General features: G+C 41.9%; 2 protein-coding genes across 2 annotated transcripts in view; both read left to right on the top strand.

The window, feature by feature from the left end:
* The window catches only part of slc6a16a (solute carrier family 6 member 16a), a 35,715-nt gene extending 27,913 nt beyond the window's left edge, over positions 1 to 7,802 (top strand). The window contains exon 12 of the mRNA XM_034191020.1: positions 7,143 to 7,802. Within this exon, the coding sequence (XP_034046911.1) occupies positions 7,143 to 7,490 (348 nt within the window). The 3' untranslated portion in view covers positions 7,491 to 7,802. The remainder of the gene's footprint in view (positions 1 to 7,142) is intronic.
* Positions 7,803 to 11,888: 4,086 nt separating this feature from the next.
* slc17a7a (solute carrier family 17 member 7a) overlaps positions 11,889 to 24,434 on the top strand; it is a 38,801-nt gene continuing 26,255 nt past the window's right edge. Inside the window, exon 1 of the mRNA XM_034190173.1 lies at positions 11,889 to 12,016. Within this exon, the coding sequence (XP_034046064.1) occupies positions 11,955 to 12,016 (62 nt within the window). The 5' untranslated portion in view covers positions 11,889 to 11,954. The remainder of the gene's footprint in view (positions 12,017 to 24,434) is intronic.

The raw sequence follows: 24,434 nt of genomic DNA on the forward strand, positions 1-24,434 counted from the left end.
AGTCACACTAACTGTCAGAATGCTCGTAGCACGGGCCGAGGCGGAGGATTAGCAGCAATCTTCCATTCCAGCTTATTAATTAATCAAAAACCCAGACAGAGCTTTAATTCATTTGAAAGCTTGACTCTTAGTCTTGTCCATCCAAATTGGAAGTCCCAAAAAACAGTTTTATTTGTTATTATCTATCGTCCACCTGGTCGTTACTGTGAGTTTCTCTGTGACTTTTCAGACCTTTTGTCTGACTTAGTGCTTAGCTCAGATAAGATAATTATAGTGGGCGATTTTAACATCCACACAGATGCTGAGAATGACAACCTCAACACTGCATTTAATCTATTATTAGACTCTATTGGCTTTGCTCAAAATGTAAATGAGTCCACCCACCACTTTAATCATATCTTAGATCTTGTTCTGACTTATGGTATGGAAATAGAAGACTTAACAGTATTCCCTGAAAACTCCCTTCTGTCTGATCATTTCTTAATAACATTTACATTTACTCTGATGGACTACCCAGCAGTGGGGAATAAGTTTCATTACACTAGAAGTCTTTCAGAAAGCGCTGTAACTAGGTTTAAGGATATGATTCCTTCTTTATGTTCTCTAATGCCATATACCAACACAGTGCAGAGTAGCTACCTAAACTCTGTAAGTGAGATAGAGTATCTCATCAATAGTTTTACATGCTCATTGAAGACAACTTTGGATGCTGTAGCTCCTCTGAAAAAGAGAGCTTTAAATCAGAAGTGCCTGACTCCGTGGTATAACTCACAAACTCGCAGCTTAAAGCAGATAACCCGTAAGTTGGAGAGGAAATGGCGTCTCAGTAATTTAGAAGATCTTCATTTAGCCTGGAAAAAGAGTCTGTTGCTCTATAAAAAAAGCCCTCCGTAAAGCTAGGACATCTTACTACTCATCACTAATTGAAGAAAATAAGAACAACCCCAGGTTTCTTTTCATCACTGTAGCCAGGCTGGCAAAGAGTCAGAGCTCTATTGAGCTGAGTATTCCATTAACTTTAACTAGTAAAGACTTCATGACTTTCTTTGCTAACAAAATTTTAACTATTAGAGAAAAAATTACTCATAACCATCCCAAAGACGTATCGTTATCTTTGGCTGCTTTCAGTGATGCCGGTATTTGGTTAGACTCGTTCTCTCAGATTGTTCTGTCTGAGTTATTTTCATTAGTTACTTCAGCCAAACCATCAACATGTCTATTAGACCCCATTCCTACCAGGCTGCTCAAGGAAGCCCTACCATTATTTAATGCTTCGATCTTAAATATGATCAATCTATCTTTGTTAGTTGGCTATGTACCACAGGCTTTTAAGGTGGCAGTAATTAAACCATTACTTAAAAAGCCATCACTTGACCCAGCTATCTTAGCTAATTATAGGCCAATCTCCAACCTTCCTTTTCCTCTCAGAAATTCTTGAAAGGGTAGTTGTAAAACAGCTAACTGATCATCTGCGGAGGAATGGTCTATTTGAAGAGTTTCAGTCAGGTTTTAGAATTCATCATAGTACAGAAACAGCATTAGTGAAGGTTACAAATGATCTTCTTATGGCCTCAGACAGTGGACTCATCTCTGTGCTTGTTCTGTTAGACCTCAGTGCTGCTTTTGATACTGTTGACCATAAAAATTTATTACAGAGATTAGAGCATGCCATAGGTATTAAAGGCACTGCGCTGCGGTGGTTTGAATCATATTTATCTAATAGATTACAATTTGTTCATGTAAATGGGGAATCTTCTTCACAGACTAAGGTTAATTATGGAGTTCCACAAGGTTCTGTGCTAGGACCAATTTTATTCACTTTATACATGCTTCCCTTAGGCAGTATTATTAGACGGTATTGCTTAAATTTTCATTGTTACGCAGATGATACCCAGCTTTATCTATCCATGAAGCCAGAGGACACACACCAATTAGCTAAACTGCAGGATTGTCTTACAGACATAAAGATATGGATGACCTCTAATTTCCTGCTTTTAAACTCAGATAAAACTGAAGTTATTGTACTTGGCCCCACAAATCTTAGAAACATGGTGTCTAACCAGATCCTTACTCTGGATGGCATTACCCTGACCTCTAGTAATACTGTGAGAAATCTTGGAGTCATTTGTGATCAGGATATGTCATTCAAAGCGCATATTAAACAAATATGTAGGACTGCTTTTTTACATTTACGCAATATCTCTAAAATTAGAAAGGTCTTGTCTCAGAGTGATGCTGAAAAACTAATTCATGCATTTATTTCCTCTAGGCTGGACTATTGTAATTCATTATTATCAGGTTGTCCTAAAAGTTCCCTGAAAAGCCTTCAGTTAATTCAAAATGCTGCAGCTAGAGTACTAACGGGGACTAGAAGGAGAGAGCATATCTCACCCATATTGGCCTCTCTTCATTGGCTTCCTGTTAATTCTAGAATAGAATTTAAAATTCTTCTTCTTACTTATAAGGTTTTGAATAATCAGGTCCCATCTTATCTTAGGGACCTCGTAGTACCATATCACCCCAATAGAGCGCTTCGCTCTCAGACTGCAGGCTTACTTGTAGTTCCTAGGGTTTGTAAGAGTAGAATGGGAGGCAGAGCCTTCAGCTTTCAGGCTCCTCTCCTGTGGAACCAGCTCCCAATTTGGATCAGGGAGACAGACACCCTCTCTACTTTAAGATTAGGCTTAAAACTTTCCTTTTTGCTAAAGCTTATAGTTAGGGCTGGATCAGGTGACCCTGAACCATCCCTTAGTTATGCTGCTATAGACTTAGACTGCTGGGGGGTTCCCATGATGCACTGAGTGTTTCTTTCTCTTTTTGCTCTGTATGCACCACTCTGCATTTAATCATTAGTGATCGATCTCTGCTCCCCTCCACAGCATGTCTTTTTCCTGGTTCTCTCCCTCAGCCCCAACCAGTCCCAGCAGAAGACTGCCCCTCCCTGAGCCTGGTTCTGCTGGAGGTTTCTTCCTGTTAAAAGGGAGTTTTTCCTTCCCACTGTAGCCAAGTGCTTGCTCACAGGGGTCGTTTTGACCGTTGGGGTTTTACGTAATTATTGTATGGCCTTGCCTTACAATATAAAGCGCCTTGGGGCAACTGTTTGTTGTGATTTGGCGCTATATAAATAAAATTGATTGAATGATTAGAAATAAATCGACGGGGCACTTGAATTTTCAATAGATGGCCATGTAGGGGTCAATTGAAGAATTACGCAGGGATTAAAATCTAAAATGCCACAGATATAGTGAAATTTATACCACATTATTTGGTTGATCATAAAGATTCCAAAAAGGTATAGTTTGGACTATCTATGACTGAATGTTATGGAGTTATGGTGTAAAAACCTTAAGAATGGTGACAAAGGTCAATTTCAGTTTGTACAGGGGTCAAAAGTTAAAGTTGCTCCAGTTTTAGTAAAAATGGTGCAAATTGTTGATTGAGCTACTTGGATTAATAAATGGAATAGTTTTGACTGTGTTGAATGCTTGGTCTCTAAAGTATAGGTCAAATAATGTTGACGTCCATTGAATTCTATGACGTGACATATGTTACCTCTTACGTGATAACTAAGCATGATACATGGTGCAAACTATTACTTTTTGAAACCCTATTAACTCAACCAATAATTTGCATCACCTTTGAAAAAAATGGAGCAACTCTAACTTTTGACCCCTGTACAAACTGAAATTGAACTTTGTCACCATTCTTGTTGTTTTTACCCCATAACTCTATAGAATTCAGTCATAGATGGTCCAAACTATACCTTTTTGGAATTGTTACAATCAGACAAATAATGTGGTATAATTTTCAATATGACTGGACCATTTTTATATTTTGACCCCTATGTAATTCTTCAATTGACCCCGACATGGCTGCCTATTGAAAATTCAAGTGGCTCATTGGTTTTTTTAAAAAGAGTAATATCTAAGGTGTACTTTTGCCATATTTGGTGCTTATATAACCATTTGAAGGATTCCTCTGTAAATATTCTGTAATCTGCTGCACTAGAAGGGGTCTGCAAGCCTTCGATGGCCACCCCTGATTTAAACATGATGGTAACTTAGCATTTTAATTGGCATGGTCAATATTAAAATGGTGCCTCCTTGTTCAGGACTGCAAAATGGGATTCCTAATGGTCAAGAGGATGCCCGTTTCACTTGGCTGTGGCAGATGTACGAGTACTTTCATGAGGTGGAGATGGACGGGCTTTTTGCATGGGTGGTTGTCATCCATGCAAAACAGGAACAAACATGATTTTTTTTTTTAGGGTCTCCAAATGTTTTCAAAAATGTTCGCTGGGGCTGCATGCCGTGCTCCCAGACTTGGTTTGACTTGACGGTTAACTACATTGTGTAGGATTTAGGGGTGTTTATTAGCAGAAATACAATATAGCCTTCATATCTAAATGGTGGTACCCCCCTCATGGAGACTGCCGTGTTGCACCGTCATGTTGATACAGTAACTCAAAAGGGACATACTGATTCTTTTTCATTTTGCAGCATGGCTGGAAACCTGAAGAAAAAGAAGAGTAATCAGGGGTTGCTCCCATATATACTGTCTTCTGGTTGCTAGTGCAGGCTAACAACTTTGAGAACCTTCATTTTTGTGAAGTGATGGATTGTCGCATTCACATGACGCATTCAAAATTTTGTTTGGCAATGGCATAACAATCTACAAACTGACCACTAGATGACACTAAATCCAACATGCTGTGGTTTTAAATTGCACACTGCTGAACTAATTTACACCACATTAAAAGAACATTATTAAAATATGCTGTGTAAGAGTAATTAGAGTATCAATCATCCATCCATCCATCCATTTTCTTCCACTTTACCCGGAGTCGGGTCGCGGGGGCAGCAGCTCAAGCAAAGCCACCCAGACCTCCCAATCCACACACACCTCCCCCAGCTCCTCTGGGGGAACCCCAAGGCGTTCCCAAGCCAGCCGAGAGATGTAATCCCTCCAGCATGTCCTGGGTCTTCCCCGGGGCCTCCTCCCAATGGGACATGCCCGGAACACCTCTCCAGCGAGGCGTCAAGGGGGCATCCGGAAAAGATGCCCGAGCCACCTCAACTGACTCCTTTCGACGTGGAGGAGCAGCGGCTCGACTCCGAGCTCCTCCCGAGTGACCGAGCTCCTCACCCTATCTCTAAGGGAGTGCCCAGCCACCCTGTGGAGGAAACTCATCTCGGCCGCTTGTACTCGCGATCTCGTTCTTTCGGTCATGAGCCAAATCTCATGACCATAGGTGAGGATCGGAACGTAGATCGATCGGTAAATCGAGAGCTTTGCCCCCCACTCAGCTCTCTCTTCACCACGACGGTCCGAGATCCTCGAAGTACTCCTTCCACTACCCGACAACATCCCCAGTCAGGGTCAACAGCTCCCCACCCGCACCGTAAACAGTGCTGGTGGAGAGCTGCTTCCGCCTCCTGAGGTGTCAGACGGTTTGCCAGAATCTCTTCGAGGCCGACCGATTCTCCTCCCAGACCCGAGTTTTTGCCTCTGCGACTGCACGGACTGCGGCACGCTTGGCCTGCTGGTACCTGTCAGCTGCCTCTGGGGTCTCACCTACCAACAAAGATAAGTAGGACTCCTTCTTCAGCTTGACGGCATCCCTTACTTCCGGTGTCCACCACCGGGTTCGGGGCTTGCCACCGCGACAGGCACCAGAGACCTTGCCACCACAGCTACGAGCAGCCGCATCGACAATGGAGGTGGAGAACATGGTCCACTCGGACTCCATGTCTCCAACCTCCCCCGGGATCTGGGAGAAGCTCTCCCGGAGGTGGGAGTTGAAGACCTCGCTGACAGAGGGTTCTGCCAGTCGTTCCCAGCAGACCCTCACGATACGTTTGGGCCTGCCAGGTCTGACCAGCTTCCTCCCCTCCCAGCGGATCCAACTCACCACCAGGTGGTGATCGGTCGACAGCTCTGCCCTTCTCTTCACTCGAGTGTCTGAGACACGTGGCCGAAGGTCAGATGATACGATTACAAAGTCGATCATCGACCTCCGGCTCAGGGTGTCCTGGTGCCATGTGCACTTATGGACACCCTTGTGCTCGAACATGGTGTTCGTGATGGACAAACTGTGACTAGCACAGAAGTCCAACAACTGAACACCACTCGGGTTCAGATCGGGGAGGCCGTGCTTCCTGTTCACCCCCCTCCAGGTCTCACTGTCGCCGCCCACGTGGGCGTTGAAATCCCCCAGGAGAACAATGGAGTCCCCAGTCGGAGTGCTGTCTAGTACCCCTCCCAGGGACTCCAGGAAGGTCGGGTACTCTGACTGCCACTCGGCCCGTAGGCCGAGACAATGGTGAGAGACCTGTCCCCGACCCGAAGGTGTACGGACGCGACCCTCTCGTTCACCGGAGTGAACTCCAACACACGGCGACTGAGCTGGGGAGCAATAAGCAATGCGACCCCAGCTCTCTGCCTCTCCCCATGGGCAACGCCAGAAAAATGAAGCGTCCAGCCCCTCTCCAGGAGTTGGGTACCAGAGCCCAAGCTGTGCGTGGAGGTGAGCCCAACTATCTCTAGTCGGTATCTCTCAACCTCCCGCACAAGCTCAGGCTCCTTCCCCCCTAGCGAGGTGACATTCCACGTTCGAACAGTCAGGGAGCCAGTGAGCATGGACCGGGCCGCCGGGCCACCCACCCTCGACAGCCACCCAATCCTCTCTGCACCCGACCCCCATGGCCCCCTCTACAGGTGGTGAACCCACAGGAGGGCGGGCCCACATCGCTCTTTCGGGCTGAGCCTGGCCGGGCCCCATGGGCTAAGGCCCGACCACCAGGCACTTGCGCGCGAGCCCCAACCCCAGGCCTGGCTCCAGGGTGGGACCCCGGCTCCGCCATACCGGGCGACGTCTCGGTCCTTGATTTTTTTTACTGGTCATGGAGGTTCTGAACTGCTCTTAGTCTGACCCGTCACCTAGGACCTGTTTGCCTTGGGAGACCCTACAGGGAGCACAAAGCCCCCGACAACATAGCTCCTAGGATCATCCGGGTACGCACACTCCCCCACCACGATAAGGTGGCAGCTAGAGGGGGAGGAGTATCAATCAACTGTTGAAAATTATGTACACATTATGTACATGAGTATGTATCTGATATGTTTGGTTTTCCTCTCTTCAGGCTTCAGATACGATTTTGGAATACCCTGGATGGGCTCTGGCGATGATCGTCCTGCTCATTGTCTTTGCCAGCTTGCCTGTGCCTGTCGTCTACATCTATTCCACTTTACAAAACCGCTGGGCCCATAACAGCAGCCCTGAGGAGGGAGACGAGCAGGAAATGCAATATGAGTTGAACACCAAGTGCAGCTCCAATGAACAGCTGGATGTCAACTCCCACCACCTTGCCTCTGATGACGATGAGCCACAGCCAAGGACCACCTTCTTGCCCATTGGCAATGAACGTTACAGACTCCTGCCTCAGGAGGAGGAGGAGGAGGAGGAGGAGGAGGCGGACACAGGGGTGTGAGCATGGCTGTGGGAGGGTTCTTATTTGTAAAATCATATAATGACTCTTTCAGACCTGAACGCTGCAGTGTAGTGCAGCAGATAACTGAAACAGTCCTTCCAATGGTGATGAAAGCACCAAAAATACTCCTTGGACATTGCTCTGTTGAGCAAAACCGACTGGCCATTCGAATTTTCAGTAGGTGACCAGGTAGTGGTCAATTGAGGAATTGCATAGAGGTCAAAATATAAAAACGCTCCAATCATATTGAAATCTATACCACATTTTTTGTCTGAACATAAAGATTCCAAAAAGGTATAGTTTGGACTATATCTGTCTATCACTTTATCTGTGACTGAATGCTATGGAGTTATGGGGTAAAAACAGCAAGAATGGTGACAAAGGTCAATTTCAGTTTGTACAGGGGTCAAAGGTTAATGTTGCTCCAATTTTGGTAAAAAAAAAAAAGTGGTGCATATTATTAGTTGAACTAATAGGATTAATAAATGGAATAGTTGTGACTGTGTTGAATGCTTGATCTGCAAGGTAAAAGTCAAACAATGTCAACATCCATTGCAGGGCCGTATATAGGAATGTGAAAGGGGGGGTTCAAATCCTTGAGTTGGGGGTCCAGTGGGCCGCAGGGCCCCCGGTGATTTCGAGGGGTAAAAACCTACATAAATAAACCTTGTATTAATATTCGCATTTACATTATGAATACGAGGGCTGTCAATAAAGTATAGGTCCTTTTTATTTTTTTCAAAAACTATATGGATTTCATTCATATGTTTTTACGTCAGACATGCTTGAACCCTCGTGCGCATGCGTGAGTTTTTCCACGCCTGTCGGTGACGTCATTCGCCTGTGAGCACTCCTTGTGGGAGGAGTCATCCAGCCCCTCGTCGGAATTCCTTTGTCTGAGAAGTTGCTGAGAGACTGGCGCGTTGTTTGATCAAAATTTTTTCTAAACCTGTGAGACACATCGAAGTGGACACGGTTCGAAAAATTAAGCTGGTTTTCAGTGAAAATTTTAACGGCTGATGAGAAATTTTGAGGTGATTCTGTCGCTTTAAGGACTTCTCACGGTGCGAGACGTCGCTCAGCGCTCTCAGCCGCCGTCGTCAGCCTGTTCAAGCTGAAAACCTCCACATTTCAGGCTCTATTGATCCAGGACGTCGTGAGAGAACAGAAGTTTCAGAAGAAGTCGGTTTCAGCATTTTATCCGGATATTCCACTGTTAAAGGAGATTTTTTTAATGAAAGACGTGCGGACGGGTCCGCGCTTCGGGACGCAGCCGACGCGGTGCGGCGGCACAGGAAAAACACCTCCGTGTTGATAACCATTTGTAAAATCCAGGCGGCTTTTGATGGCTTTCAGTGGAGTGAGTATATGAGAAATTGTTTAACAGCAGGATATGTTCCATCTTGTCCTTAAGGCTTCCAACAGAGGTGTTTTTCCTGTGGCGGAGCGTCGCGGCGGCTGCGTCCCGACGCGCGGACCCGTCCGCACGTCTTTCATTAAAAAAATCTCCTTTAACAGTGGAATATCCGGATAAAATGCTGAAACCGACTTCTTCTGAAACTTCTCTGTTCTCTCACGACGTCCTGGATCAATAGAGCCTGAAATGTGGAGGTTTTCAGCTTGAACAGGCTGACGACGGCGGCTGAGAGCGCTGAGCGACATCTCGCACCGTGAGAAGTCCTTAAAGCGACAGAATCACCTCAAAATCTCTGATCAGCCGTTAAAATTTTCACTGAAAACCAGCTTAATTTTTCGAACCGTGTCCACTTCGATGTCTCACAGGTTTAGAAAAAATTTTGATCAAACAACGTGCCAGTCTGTCAGCAACTTCTCAGACAAAGGAATTCCGACGAGGGGCTGGACGACTCCTCCCACAAGGAGTGCTCACAGGCGAATGACGTCACCGACAGGCGTTGGAAAAACTCACGCATGCGCACGAGGGTTCAAGCATGTCTGACGTAAAAACATATGAATGAAATCCATATACTTTTTGAAAAAAATAAAAAGGACCTATACTTTGACAGACCTCGTATGTACGTACATGTACGTTCTGTATTAAAATAGCGGTATTTAATTTGGCAACCTTGTTTAACTCGCAAAATTCGCATAATAAATCCCACGCAAATATTTGCACCTTTACAGTATTTGCAACAGGAAGGAGAAGCTCCCTTTATTTCTCAGCTTATACATACAAACATGTTTTTACAAACCAGACAAGTGTAATTGTGTGTCTCCATGGGTATTTACAAGCCTGCTAATCTGTTTGATATCAGAGGAGGATAGGGACCAGGGAGCAAAAATTCTCAACCCACATGGGAAAAGTTTATCTAGCAGTTTCCCCTTTCATCACTTAAGGGATTACTCTGGCAGAGGAAATTGAAACTTCAGGGTGTGTGATAACAGCTGTGTAACAGTTAGTGCTTGTTGCTTATTATCAATGAAAAGAAAATACATAACGTTGATATCCAGATCAGAAAAAAATCAGAATTCTCGGGGGGGGGGGGGGGGGGGTCGGTTGAACTCCCTCTATATACGGGCATGCATTGGATTCTACGACGTGACATGTTACCCTGTAACACGATAACTAAACATGACACGTGGTGCAAACTATTCCTTTTTAAAACCCTATTAACCAATCATTTGCATAACATTTTACCAAAATTGAAGCAGCTTCAACTTTTGACCCCTGTACAAACTGAAACTGACCTTTATTGCCATTCTTGCTGTTTTTACAAGAATTTGGTGCTTGCATCAACATTTGAAGGGTTCCTCTGTAAATACTCTTATCTGCTGCACTAGTGCCAGCCAGACCATGTGAAAAGAGATTACATAGTGAAAGGATGGCAACTATTTTTCTTCACCTGAAGAGAACTTTCACAAGAGGCACTCGTGTCATTTTTTTCTAAGTAAAATAACTGAAGACTGGAGTTTTACATGTTACATGCTAATGTTCAGAGTTCAAATCAAAGACCTTATAAAGTTTGTATTGAAGTGTAAAGTGGTGGCCACAGTTCATCTCTTCAGCTCACGACTAATTAGCCAAGCTAGCTTTTTCATCAGTTCATTAGCATTTTGGATAACTTTGAAAACCATTAACAGACCAATTAACTTTCAATATATTTAGTTTCATTAACTTTAAATCAGGTAGAGAAGCTTGAATCTTCGACTGGACTGGGTTGCTTGACGCGAGGACGTTTCGCTTCAAATCGCAGAAGCTTCCTAGGAAGCTAGGAAGCTTCTCTACTATGGAAACCACCTGGACAACTGAGAGCCTACACAGAAACTTTAAATCAGCAAACATTTTTGAAAACATTTGGAGACCTTAAAAATCACATTTGTTCCTGTTGGAAATAAACCAATAAGTGAAATGGATAAATCGCGGAAAAGCAACAAACAGTTTGAAGAGATGGAGGAGAAGGAGGTCAAGCGAGAGAGTAGATGTGTTAATTATATTATTAAAATGATTTTCTATGTGTATTTTTATTCTTGGTGTTTAATTTAGTATTGTCAGTAAGCTCTGTTGAATGCTAATTACTGTTTATGTTTGTGTTCATTTCATTATGTACATTTTGCTAATTATCTGAGCTTAGCATGCTAAACGTTTTTGAGAACTGCCATGTTTATTTACACTTAAAAATATTACAATTTCATCTCTTCAGGCCTTTTTTCATGGTTTTAGAGCATAAAATTAGAAACAAGCTAAAGGTATATTCATATGATACATTTTGGCATTATTGATAGCTTCTGCTAAATGTTTTGAGGTTTAGCATTATCCCAGTATACTTTTCAGTTAGCGGATTCGCGATTATCAAAGCTAACTTTTACTTTAGCTGTGTCCACCACTGTCAGTTTTTCAGTGTTGATCACATTTTTAGACTTCTAGAGCTGTTTATTGTAAAATAATTGTGCTTTTGTTGGCAGGTTTTGGAAACAACTGCTAAAAGTACATTTTGCCAAATACAGAACAGAACACCTCCAAATGCATGGTATTTTTAAGACAATAAAAAGATAATATTTACATTTAAATAGTAATTGAAAATTTTTTATTTGAATTTTCTCGATTACATCAGTCCCACATTATTATTAATATGTACACATTTAAATCAAGTAAATTCAAGGGATGTTTTTCACTGCCCAAACAGAATTTTTAATTTATTTATACAGATTATATCAGATGATATGAGCTCCTTTGCTTCATCCAAAATATACACTTCAAGCATTCTTTACACTGTACATGGTTGTTTAATCAATTTATATTTTATTTTAGTCAGAAATAAGTCTTATTTATGCAGTAAACATAAAGACTCTTGTGTGGATGTGCAGAGTGGAGCGACAGGAGGAGAAAGAAAGAGGGAGGGGGAGCAGAGAGAGAGAGAAAGAGTGTGTGTATGTGTGTGTGAGTTCGCAGTCGGACAGGAGGTCGCCGGGACATCAGCACACCGGCCGGGTCAAGGCACTGCAAGGATGGAGATCCGACCAGACCGGTTTAAGGCGGTGGCAGCAAAAACTCTGGGGAAAATTAACAGGTACACAAATTCTCCATTTCTCACATTTTTAACAACTCACCTCTGTCCAACAGGAGTTTAAAGCTCAGCAGACATCATTTTTGCTTTTTTTATTATTTTTCTTCTTTTAATCGTGGGGTGATGTCTCATCACCATGTCGGCGCAAAGTGAAACATCTGGTGCATCTTTACGCAGCGCACGGAGTGCAGAGGCAGCAGCAAGACCTCCTGCACAAAGTGTTTGGGTTTCCCTCTGTCAGGTAGTTTCTCTTATTTTACACTTCAAGAGAGGAAAAACTACAGTAAAAAAAAAAAAAAAGTTTCTGTGTGTTGGGTTGAACTTGGATTTCCGCCCGCTTTAGTTGATGCTTTAGTGTGGGATTTATTTGTTTTTCTTGTTAAGGTTAAATGATGGTTATTTGTAGACCACCTTTTTAGTGGTTGATGGTTTGTATGAGATTTGGCACAGTTCAGAAAGGATTTGTGTTTCACACACAAAGTGATTATATGATTATATAACATTTCTGTGCACTATTGGCACAACCTGCTGAAAGTAATGAAATAGAATATTAATGATTTAATATCAAATACTAATCTAATAATGATTCTGTTATTATTATTAAATCTTGATTAAACAGTTATATTTCAATTTTTTTTTTTTTTTTTTTACAATTTCTAACAGAATGGGATAGAATCTAATATACTTTATCCATCATTGGACACCACATACAACTAAATTTTGGCCACATTTAATCTGCCTGAATGGCAGTGATCAGCAATCAGGCGCCACGTGTCATGTATTCTATAAAATGTGAGGGGAAAATGCATTTTAAAATGTCAATTTGAGTTTATTGCAGATCAAGGTGCCATCTTTAATATATTTATTTTTCATTCCAGCAGTCAAAACAAAAACTGAAATATATTCAGATTATTATGATAAAGAAAATTTGTAAATCATATTTGAGAAACTAACGCAGCAAAAGTTGGTATGTCTCTTGAGAAATTATTTCAAATAATTCAAGGAATACAAAACTGCTGATAATTTTTCAGTTTGCCAGTTTAAACTTAAAAATTATAATCATCATAAATCTTTACATCAGCTTTTATAAGACAGTCATGGGCTTTTTGGGGGGGATATATTTGTAGTGTACATTTAGTTGAAAAAAATCTCATATTTCAGTGTCTTATTCAAATATCAAAAGGTGCAGGTTTCTGTAATTTTAATTATTTAAACACGTGCATCGGTGCAAACTGATGTATTGACTATATTGCAGTGAAAATTTGAGATGATGCTGATGTCCTCGCACTGATGCTTAAGCTCATGCGCTCTCTCGGGATTTGAGGTAGCAACCAAATGTACAAATCCCGTCCTGAAATAGCCTGTTTTTCAGTCCAGCTGTCGAGCCACACAAATCCCTGAACTCTTTCCTCCCACTCACTCCATCCCTGCCCATGTCACTTCCTGCAGCCGCTCCCTCCTCACCCTCCCCATCCATCCACCATCCCTGTCCATCATCCATCCATCCATCCAACCAACCATCCATCCAAGAGACACCAGGACATACAACTTTCATCCTCCTGGGATCTCCCAGATTAACATGCGAATCTCCAGCTCTTTCTCTCTTACTGGTCATTAGCCATGTGTACACTCACTCAGATGATGCTCTGATGACTGGACTGGACTGGGCTCAGATTAGGTTTAGTGAGCTTGTCTCAAACTTTGCTCATGAACTCTGGTTTCATGTGGCCACATGGTGAAGAAACGGCATTTGTTCCAAAAGTGAAGAACTAAGAATATGTTTGCCTGTTTTCTGCAGAGACAGTGAAAATGTTATTGAGTAGATGTGTGTGTCTGGGAAATCTCACTGCCTCACAGACAAAACTGTAATCTCTCCTAATGAAAGCAGCAGAGACCATCTATTATTTAAGCATCATCTCCTTCAGAATGCATATCCTCTTTTCATATTGTGTAAACTTCAGTGCTGAGAGTGAATGTGCATGATACGTATTTCTATTCATATTTCACATATAATCACAGAATATTTTTAATTGTGTGCAAAAACTGTAAACACGGTAATATATACACACATACATATATAATATATAGAAAAAGAGAGAAGGGCACTCATTAAGATGTACACTTAAATTAAGACTGAACAATTAAAGACTATTTGGCAAACTTTTACAAGAAGAAATAACAATACTCTGATAATAATGTAAAGCATCAGTTTGCATCAGTTAGAAAAAAAAAATGAAAATGGTAAAAAAAAAAAAAAAAAAAAGCTCTACTTTGGAACAGACAAGCAGGTGATGCTGTAGGCATCCTCCCAATGAATATTTCTGCAAAATGAGGGAATAGGCTATGGAACAGGTTTTCTACAATAATTTCAAGTGTAAAAAATGACATGTTTGGCTCTTCTGTGGGGCCCTGGGGGTGCGGCAGAGGATTCAATAAGAAAAACAACTTACCATAACCAGATAGTGACCCAAAGAATGTCTGCACCAAATTAAAAAACAACAACAATAACTGAAAGGTTTTTTTTTTTTAGAAACATGAGAAAATCAATAGGGGGATTTAGATGGATTCAGGGTAAATGAAAATCTTTGTGTAGGTTGAAATTGATCCAAGAAATCTATTTGCAGATTTATAGAAGTTGAATCAACTAATGAATTTATTCGGCACAGACTCAACAATAACAAAAACTCATAAGTAGGACAATTTAACAGTGTGTGAGCAGAAGCAAAAGCTTACTAAATTACTAAGTAGTTTTTCAGCAACAAATTGAGGAATATGCAAAATGTCACTCCTGACACTTTTTGATGAGCCCTGGGGGCCATTAGAATGATTCGAGATCATTAACATTTTTCTTGATGGTTGGCAGCCTCCCAAAGAAAAAAAAATTGCTCAATAGTCCTGCAGTTTTTCTTGGCGGCTCTGGGGGCTGACAAGAATTCAAGCAAAATGTCCAATTTACCATGACCAGACACTCCCTCAAGGACTGTCTGTACCATATTTCAGAAAAAAAAAAAATTAATCAAAAGGTTTTTCAGAAAATCATCGGACAGTGCACCACATGCAAATCTTGATGGTATTCGTCCTGTGGATCTTGGTCCAAACGACTAAAAATCGAAAACTGAACAAAATAATCTCATAAAAATAGGCAAATATTAAGTCAAGACTGGAACAATATGCCGCACAGCCCTGCGTCTTAGTGTGCTACCACCCAAGCAGACCACCGGTCTATCTCCACCACTCAACACTTAGCTGTATATCTACTGCAGCCAGGTGGTGTGTGGGCATCCCCTTGGCCTTTTCCAGTGGCTGGGGTCCTTAACACTAAAGAACCTGCATGCCAGAACATGCACAGAGAAACATGCCACATGGTCAAAATGTTGGTGATGCTTCGGCCTCCTGCAAAAGTATCAACATCACAAAACACCTCTATACGGAAGTGTATTGCATTCACTGGATTAAAAAAAAACAGCTGATCTCATAATTACGAGATCAGGATCTCGTAATTACGAGAAAAGATCAGGTGTCTATAAATTGCTTTATATACGAACTCCCAGTCCCTCAGTAAAGAAGCAGAGGTTAGCCAATGATAACACATGGTGCTCTTGTCACAAAATTAGTCAAATTTTTGTGACAGGGTTTTTTGTCTTACTATTACTAATCCTCCCCCTATCCATAACCATAACATAACCCTACTCCTACCCCTAACCATAACCCCCGTACCACTTTTAATTTTGTGCACCCCTCACGGAATGTATTAGAAGAAATTCATGCTCCCCTTATGAAACTTTTTCACTTTTCGTGGCAGTATCACAAACCAATAGATTGACGTATATTTTGTGATGCTGAATCAAGATGTGCCGTGGGATATGGTAGAATCATACACAAAGTGTGGATTTTCTCCTAAGGTGCTCCTGGATGAATGTACAGGGAGGAGCACGGGCGTCTCACCAAAATGACACGCAGCCTGTTCCCCTCCAGACTTTCACTCACACAACCCTACTGACCACTGAGGGACAAAGAGGGGCTCCCTCCTAGCAGGGTGGATGCCAGCCTGGGTGCCCCGTCTCCCTGGAGGAGTTTCATTCATCTATGAACAGTTTAGAGGAAAATACACACTTTGTGTATGCATAGAAGTGGTGTGTGTTCGCAGTGCAGTGTCGGCAGTTACAAATGGGCTGATTTTCAAATACGACTCAGGAATTCTCACGCTTGTCTTTACTGAGGAACTGGAAGTACAGAAGCCCAGTGTACGGAAGCAGTCACAAAAAAAAAATAGCCTGATCTCGTAATTACGAGATCTTTTCTCATAATTACAAGATCAGCGGTCTTTTTTTTTTTTTTAATCCAGTGAACGCAATACGCTTCCGTACCTCTGTCCACTAACCTCATGACTCCATAAATTCTTCCCAGGGGTTAGTAAGGTTAGACCTTACTTGTGTGAAGCACCTTGAGGCAACTTTGTTGTGATTCGGCGCTATATAAATGAAAATAAATTGAAATTGAAATTCCAAGATATCTCGATCTCTAAGGCCAAGTACCCAAAGACATGAACGTCACTGCCATGATATTTAAATTTCTGAATTTCTCAACAGTATTACCATTTTCACCTCACACAGATACCTCTGATGGCCAAGTCCAGGCAAACATTGAAAACCTGGATCCTTGTCTTATATGTGCAGTGGGAGAAAATTGAGTTTGAAAACGTTTTTAGTCAATGTGTGTGGAAGAACATGTCCAAATGTGTAAGGCATGGGTACCTGAACATTGTATCATTTATTTATTAGTCTCTGGGACAATCCCTGTCTAGTGCTTCAACAACATACAAATAAACTTCTGCTGGCCGAGTCTATGAATTCTTTGAAAGCCTGGATCTTAGTCCTGATCCAGGATTATCATGGACCAATCGGGGCATTCCACAAAGGTCACAGTATAATCTGTGAAGTCAAAGTCAGTAAATCTTTCTTCATCAATGAAGAAAACTAACAGAATAGGTGTCAGAACACAATGGAAACCAGAATTCACTGGAAAGAACTCAGACACTGTCTCTGGCTTTGATTCTTTGTTACACTGTCTGTTTCTGGACAAGAAAATTCATCTGCATTGTCCTAGTCCACCTAGCTATAAATGAGTACCAACTGTGGCTGGGGAAATACCCTGCATTGAAGTGGCGTCCTGTCCCAGGGGAGTCGTAGACTCTTATCTCCTTCATGCTTTCAAACCCAGGACTAAGCAATGGCACCAATGGACCTCAAGGCCTGTGTAGAACTGCCTTACTTGTGGTGTGGTATGTCTCAAGGTTTTAGTTAGGACAAGTCAAGTCAGGTTTGGAGCATGCACTGGTACCGCATTTCATTACATCCACAACACCATGGAACTATCTTGGCTCCTGGATGGCAACCATACAGGCAGACAATCCACTCATCCCCACATCTCTAAAATAACCATCTATCTGCTGCAGCCATATGAAGCGTGGACATCCCCTTATCCTTCTCCAACCACTGTGGTACTCAACGCTCAGGCACCTATGTGTTGGATCATGTAGAGAAAAATGTGCCACATGGCCGAAATGTGTAAATTGACACTTCCTCACAAAGTAAGTAAATAGAACCATATATGCAAAATTTAATGTGTATTAGATTTGGTTGTTCTGCCTAAAGGCGGTGGCTGTGTTGGTGAAGGTTGTAACTGATACAGAAAAAAAAGTCAAGGAAACATGGGAAAGTGTAGGATTCCTACACAGGATTCGAGATACCATCCTGTTGCTCTTTATTTTGTGCGTCTGACGCTGGCTGCCTGTCTGTGTTGCTGTGGTTCAGAGTGGCCAAACATATTTATGACAAATTGATCTGTCGGAGCTGAGCAGTATGGAAAGTCAGCTTCTGCTGCACGGCGTGCTCAGTTACTGGCAGGATGCACGCGTACCAGTGATGTCAGCACAGCTTCATTGTTTATTATTCATGCTGCTCACAATGCAAGTGGTATGCCTCATTTGAATCTCCCAAAATAACAATTTATTTGACACGCAGTCATTCCATCAGTACCCAAGGATCCTAGAAGGGAACCCAATACCAGTGATATTCAGTCATTGCCTTGTCAATGGTTAGCTTCCAAGATGTCACAACCATATAGTAAGACGGAAAGGCCCAGGACCCAAAAGACTTGGAAATCTGTTATCCTGCAAAGATAGCAGCATTGCCAGACAGATGTCCGGCGATGTCATGAGCTTTTCTCATCTAACTCCCGATCTCAAAGGCTGATGACCCAGAAATATGAATGCCACTGCTGAGATAATAACAACACACAATATGTAGTGTTAAAAAAGAAAATCCCCAAATCACATATTTACACTGTGTGTGTGCACATGCATGCATGCATGCATTTGAATGATTAAAAAAAACAGCTTCATGGATTTTTAACAAACTTGGTGGGAATATTACTTGTTAGTACACTCAAAAAAATAACTCATTGGATGAACTAAATTCAATTATGTGCAGGATTATAACCTAATAAATATATGTAGCTCCAACTCAAATAAGTACATCCATGCAAGATCATTTAATTTAATTTAGTTGGGTCTAATTTAATAAAGTGCATGAAAGTGGTAATAAGGTGCACCTTATTAAAAATTTTCAGCACCTACTTCTGTGTTGCACCAGCTGTTTTTTTTTCTTTTACAAGATATTTCATGTTAAAACTGATAAACTTTATTGTTTTTATGCAAATATTTGCTCATTTTGAAATGGATGCCTGCAACACGTTTCAAAAAAGCTGTGTTACACTGTGTTACATCACCTTTCCTTCTAATAACCCTCAGTAAGTGTTTGGGAACTGAGGACACTAATTGTTGAAGCTTTGTAGGTGGAATTCTTTCCCATTGTTGCTTGATGTACGACTTCAGTTGTTCAACAGTCCGGGGTCTCCTTTGTCGTATTTTATGCTTCTTAATGCGCCTCACATTTTCAATGGGCGACAGGTCTGGACTGCAGCCAGGCCAGTCTAGTACCTGCACTCTTTTAGTATGAAGCCATGCTGTTGTAACACGTGCAGAATGTGGCTTGGCATTGTCTTGCTGAAATAAGCAGGGACGTCCCTGAAAAAGACATTGCTTGGATGGCAGCAAAGTGTTGCTCCAAAACCTGGATGTACCTTTCAGCATTGATGGTGCCATCACAGATGTGTAAGTTGCCCATGCCATGGGCACTAACACACCCCCATACCATCACAGATGCTGGCTTTTGAACTTTGCACTGGTAACAATCTGGATGGTCTTTTTCCTGTAGTGCCTGGAGACCACGACATCCATGATTTCCAAAAACAAATTTAAATGTGGACTAATCAGACCACAGCACATTTTTCCACTTTGCGTCTGTCCATTTCAAATGAGCTCGGGCCCAGAGAAGGTGGCGGCTTTTATTGGATGTTGTTGATGTATGGCTTTCACTTTGCATGGTAGAGTTTTAATTTGCACTTGTAGATGTAGCGACGAACTGTGTTAACTGACAATGGTTTTCTGAAGTGTTCCTGAGTCCACGTGGTAAGGTCCTTTACATAATGATGTCGTTTTTTAATTATTAAAATATTTATTTACATTTCACACAATGTCCCAACTTCACTGGAATTGGGGTTGTATTTATTAGATGGAAATCCAATCCAGTGAGTCACAACCAATCAGCGCCAAACCTCCCACCATAAAGCGAATAAAAATAAATCCTCAACGTCTTCCACAGAACGTGGGGCCAAGCATGTCACACCCCATCTCTCTCAGGTGTTGAAAGCATAGCCCGCTGGGTACTTTCCATCAGGGCACCCAGGGTCCCCCAACCCTGATTTCCTTGTCGAAAAAAATGGTGTCAGTAGCACTGAGAGACTAGATGATCAATTCCATGGTTAATCCAAATCTTAATTTGAAGAATTCAGTCTGGTGAAGCTGGGACTTTGAAGGTCTGAGCAGAGATAGACAACAGAAAAAGGAGGAAAAGAGAGGGGAGGAATGTGACCGTCCTTGCCGGAGTCCCAAGCTGAATCATTGTTAAGACTAGGTAGAGAGATTATGTCTCCACACTGGCCTGGGAAAGCCTCAGGATCCCCCAGTCAGAGGCGGTTAATGTGACCTGGGAAATGGACGTTTTGGGTTCCCTGCTGAAGCTGCTGCCCCCGTGACCCGATCCTCGATCAGCGGTTGAAGATGAGATGAAATGTTATAAATAACATCATGATCAAGTCAAAAAGATGTCATAATATGAAATCATATATCATTAAAAAAAAAGAGCAATCAGAGATTTCTGATGTCCGCCAATCCGATCTGGATCTGGATCACCTCCAAAATTCAGTGGAGTCTTCCATGCCTTAATATCCATCTGTGGTGCAAATTTGGTGAGAATCCGTGAAGCAGTTTTGATGTAATCCTTCAAAACCTATATAAAGAAAAATGATCCAGAATCTGGATCTGGATCACCTCCAAAATTTAATGGAGTTTTCCATGGCCTAATAACTATCTGTGGTGAAAATTTCTTCAGAATCCATGCAGTAGTTTTGACGTAATCCTGCTAAAACACAGACAAACAAATAAATAAATAAACCCCGCAGCACTCTTCAATAATTACACTTGACTTTATGTTATATTTTCCCCATGAAGATGAAATAATTGTTAATGTAATTACAGTTTGTGGAATATGATTAGATTGGCTATAAATTGCTCCACATCACAAAATATTGCTGTCAATCTTGTGTGTGAGAGGGTGACCTCAGATGTTTGCTACCCGGTATATTCAATTCATCAATTCACAGTGTTCTTTGTGATCCTCTCAAAGGAGGATGAGAGAGCGAGAAAGACAGAGAGGCTGAGAGTAAAATGTGTCACCGAGCAATCCTGAAAATTTGTTATAATGATCCTCATTACACCACATTAGATGCAAAACGTTTTTAAAACTATCGGCACAAGTAATTTTCCTTCATGCACAATCTGTGTGGATTTTCAGGCATTTAGAACTGAAGTTCTGATTTTTACTCAAATCACTGCAGTTATTTAGCCATTTTCTGGTAGTGGTGTCTACCCCCTCCTCATTCTGTGAGTCTCCCTCTCTCCCTCAAGTGAACAGATTGGGTCTCGGTGGGACAATGTCACCCAGGGAGACACCCTCCTCCCCATCCTGTCACATCACTGTTTTTTCTCACTCTCCTGTGGACACACAAACACAACATACAAGCTCACATACATATGTGACCTTCATGCCCAGCGTTACTGAAATGGTCATGTGTAATACTCTGATATAAATCAACTTTTAAAGCCCTTAATAATATTTAAAAGGATTATATTGTGCAAAATCAATCAATGCACTTGCTGAAAAGTTATTGGGATTTCATCTTAAACACCCTCATTGTCATGCAGCTGTGTGAGTGTACATGTGGAATATATCCTACTATAAGGGCCCCTTCACATAGTACGAATAATTACAAATCAGGGTGAATCACAGTGAAACAGGTCGTATGAGTGACCCACGAAACATCGATCCAAAGGGCAGAGGTGAATGATCCCACTGCGACGGTTTCATGCATGACACCGTCGCAGTGGGAAGACAGTGCGAGGGGTTGGTAAGGTTAGACCTTACTTGTGTGACACGCGTTGGGGCAACTTTGTTGTGATTTGGCGCTATATAAATTAAAATAAATTGAAATTGAGAAGCTGGAGCATGTGTAACCACATCACACAGCTGCTGTGAAAAAAAAATACATGCCACCCACAGGATTTGAACCTGCAATTTACAGCTCTGACTGCCAGCCAGAAACTTTACCACTGCACTACCATCACTGTCCTGTAAAAGGTGAGGAAGAATGCCTGAAATCAGCAAAGACATAAACATTTTTTTTTAAATGACAAAAAAGTGCCGTGATGACTGACCAAACGGCGTTTGTTACAGCGTATTTCTGCTGATATGTGACTGAAAGTGGCGTATTTGTTGCACTGTTGGCTTGTTATATAGTTCTGCAGTGCACAGCTCACAGGTCACACGTGTCTGGCCTGACACGCATGACCTGTCAGACAGATGTGACATTCTGATCGCCTGCTGTGTGTCCACATGAACTAACGGTCCATTTCAACTGGGACAGCCTGTCAATGTGTGCGCTTTGTGTGTTCTCCTGCCCGTTGCAAAAGCAATATATGTTTTTATGTATTTCCATGTGAGAACAGCAAGCACACACACACACACGCACGTATCCGTCAAAACACTGTACGTGTTCTGCAGCTGTGACATCCAGGAGCAGAAATGTCAACAGCTGTTGGCAGCCAGCCATGGCCCTGTCCGTTCAGGGCACAGACCAAGGTGTCACTCTGTGATCAGATGAGAGGCGCTTCACCTATGGGGGGTGCATGAGCCACAAGCACGCACATGCTGGGGGGGAGCGGGGCGGGGGGGGGGGGGGGGAGTGCATGAAACACATGCACACGTGTTGTGGTGGGAACCAACACTCTGGCCTGCCACATGTGTACTTGACAACTCCACAGTTGTGGGGGCACTTAGACAAATTTCACTGCCAGCTACAAAGTGATCATCTGCTCACTGTTGTTGTGTTAATAGTGCAAATGGCCACACATTTTCTAAGTGCCAAGCGAGCGGTGTTGGATGTTCATGTGTAATGACTTCATGACTTTCTTTGCTAACAAAATTTTAACTATTAGAGAAAAAATTACTCATAACCATCCCAAAGACGTATCGTTATCTTTGGCTGCTTTCAGTGATGCCGGTATTTGGTTAGACTCTTTCTCTCCGATTGTTCTGTCTGAGTTATTTTCATTAGTTACTTCATCCAAACCATCAACATGTTTATTAGACCCCATTCCTACCAGGCTGCTCAAGGAAGCCCTACCATTATTTAATGCTTCGATCTTAAATATGATCAATCTATCTTTGTTAGTTGGCTATGTACCACAGGCTTTTAAGGTGGCAGTAATTAAACCATTACTTAAAAAGCCATCACTTGACCCAGCTATCTTAGCTAATTATAGGCCAATCTCCAACCTTCCTTTTCTCTCAAAAATTCTTGAAAGGGTAGTTGTAAAACAGCTAACTGATCATCTGCAGAGGAATGGTCTATTTGAAGAGTTTCAGTCAGGTTTTAGAATTCATCATAGTACAGAAACAGCATTAGTGAAGGTTACAAATGATCTTCTTATGGCCTTGGACAGTGGACTCATCTCTGTGCTTGTTCTGTTAGACCTCAGTGCTGCTTTTGATACTGTTGACCATAAAATTTTATTACAGAGATTAGAGCATGCCATAGGTATTAAAGGCACTGCGCTGCGGTGGTTTGAATCATATTTATCTAATAGATTACAATTTGTTCATGTAAATGGGGAATCTTCTTCACAGACTAAAGTTAATTATGGAGTTCCACAAGGTTCTGTGCTAGGACCAATTTTATTCACTTTATACATGCTTCCCTTAGGCAGTATTATTAGACGGTATTGCTTAAATTTTCATTGTTACGCAGATGATACCCAGCTTTATCTATCCATGAAGCCAGAGGACACACACCAATTAGCTAAACTGCAGGATTGTCTTACAGACATAAAGACATGGATGACCACTAATTTCCTGCTTTTAAACTCAGATAAAACTGAAGTTATTGTACTTGGCCCCACAAATCTTAGAAACATGGTGTCTAACCAGATCCTTACTCTGGATGGCATTACCCTGACCTCTAGTAATACTGTGAGAAATCTTGGAGTCATTTTTGATCAGGATATGTCATTCAAAGCGCATATTAAACAAATATGTAGGACTGCTTTTTTGCATTTACGCAATATCTCTAAAATCAGAAAGGTCTTGTCTCAGAGTGATGCTGAAAAACTAATTCATGCATTTATTTCCTCTAGGCTGGACTATTGTAATTCATTATTATCAGGTTGTCCTAAAAGTTCCCTAAAAAGCCTTCAGTTAATTCAAAATGCTGCAGCTAGAGTACTGACGGGGACTAGAAGGAGAGAGCATATCTCACCCATATTGGCCTCTCTTCATTGGCTTCCTGTTAATTCTAGAATAGAATTTAAAATTCTTCTTCTTACTTATAAGGTTTTGAATAACCAGGTCCCATCTTATGTTAGGGACCTCGTAGTACCATATCACCCCAATAGAGTGCTTCGCTCTCAGACTGCAGGCTTACTTGTAGTTCCTAGGGTTTGTAAGAGTAGAATGGGAGGCAGAGCCTTCAGCTTTCAGGCTCCTCTCCTGTGGAACCAGCTCCCAATTCAGATCAGGGAGACAGACACCCTCTCTACTTTTAAGATTAGGCTTAAAACTTTCCTTTTTGCTAAAGTTTATAGTTAGGGCTGGATCAGGTGACCCTGAACCATCCCTTAGTTATGAAGCTATAGACGTAGACTGCTGGGGGGTTCCCATGATGCACTGTTTCTTTCTCTTTTTGC

Source organism: Thalassophryne amazonica, chromosome 16 (assembly GCF_902500255.1).
Source record: "Thalassophryne amazonica chromosome 16, fThaAma1.1, whole genome shotgun sequence".
In the NCBI taxonomy this organism is placed as follows: Eukaryota; Metazoa; Chordata; class Actinopteri; order Batrachoidiformes; family Batrachoididae; genus Thalassophryne; species Thalassophryne amazonica.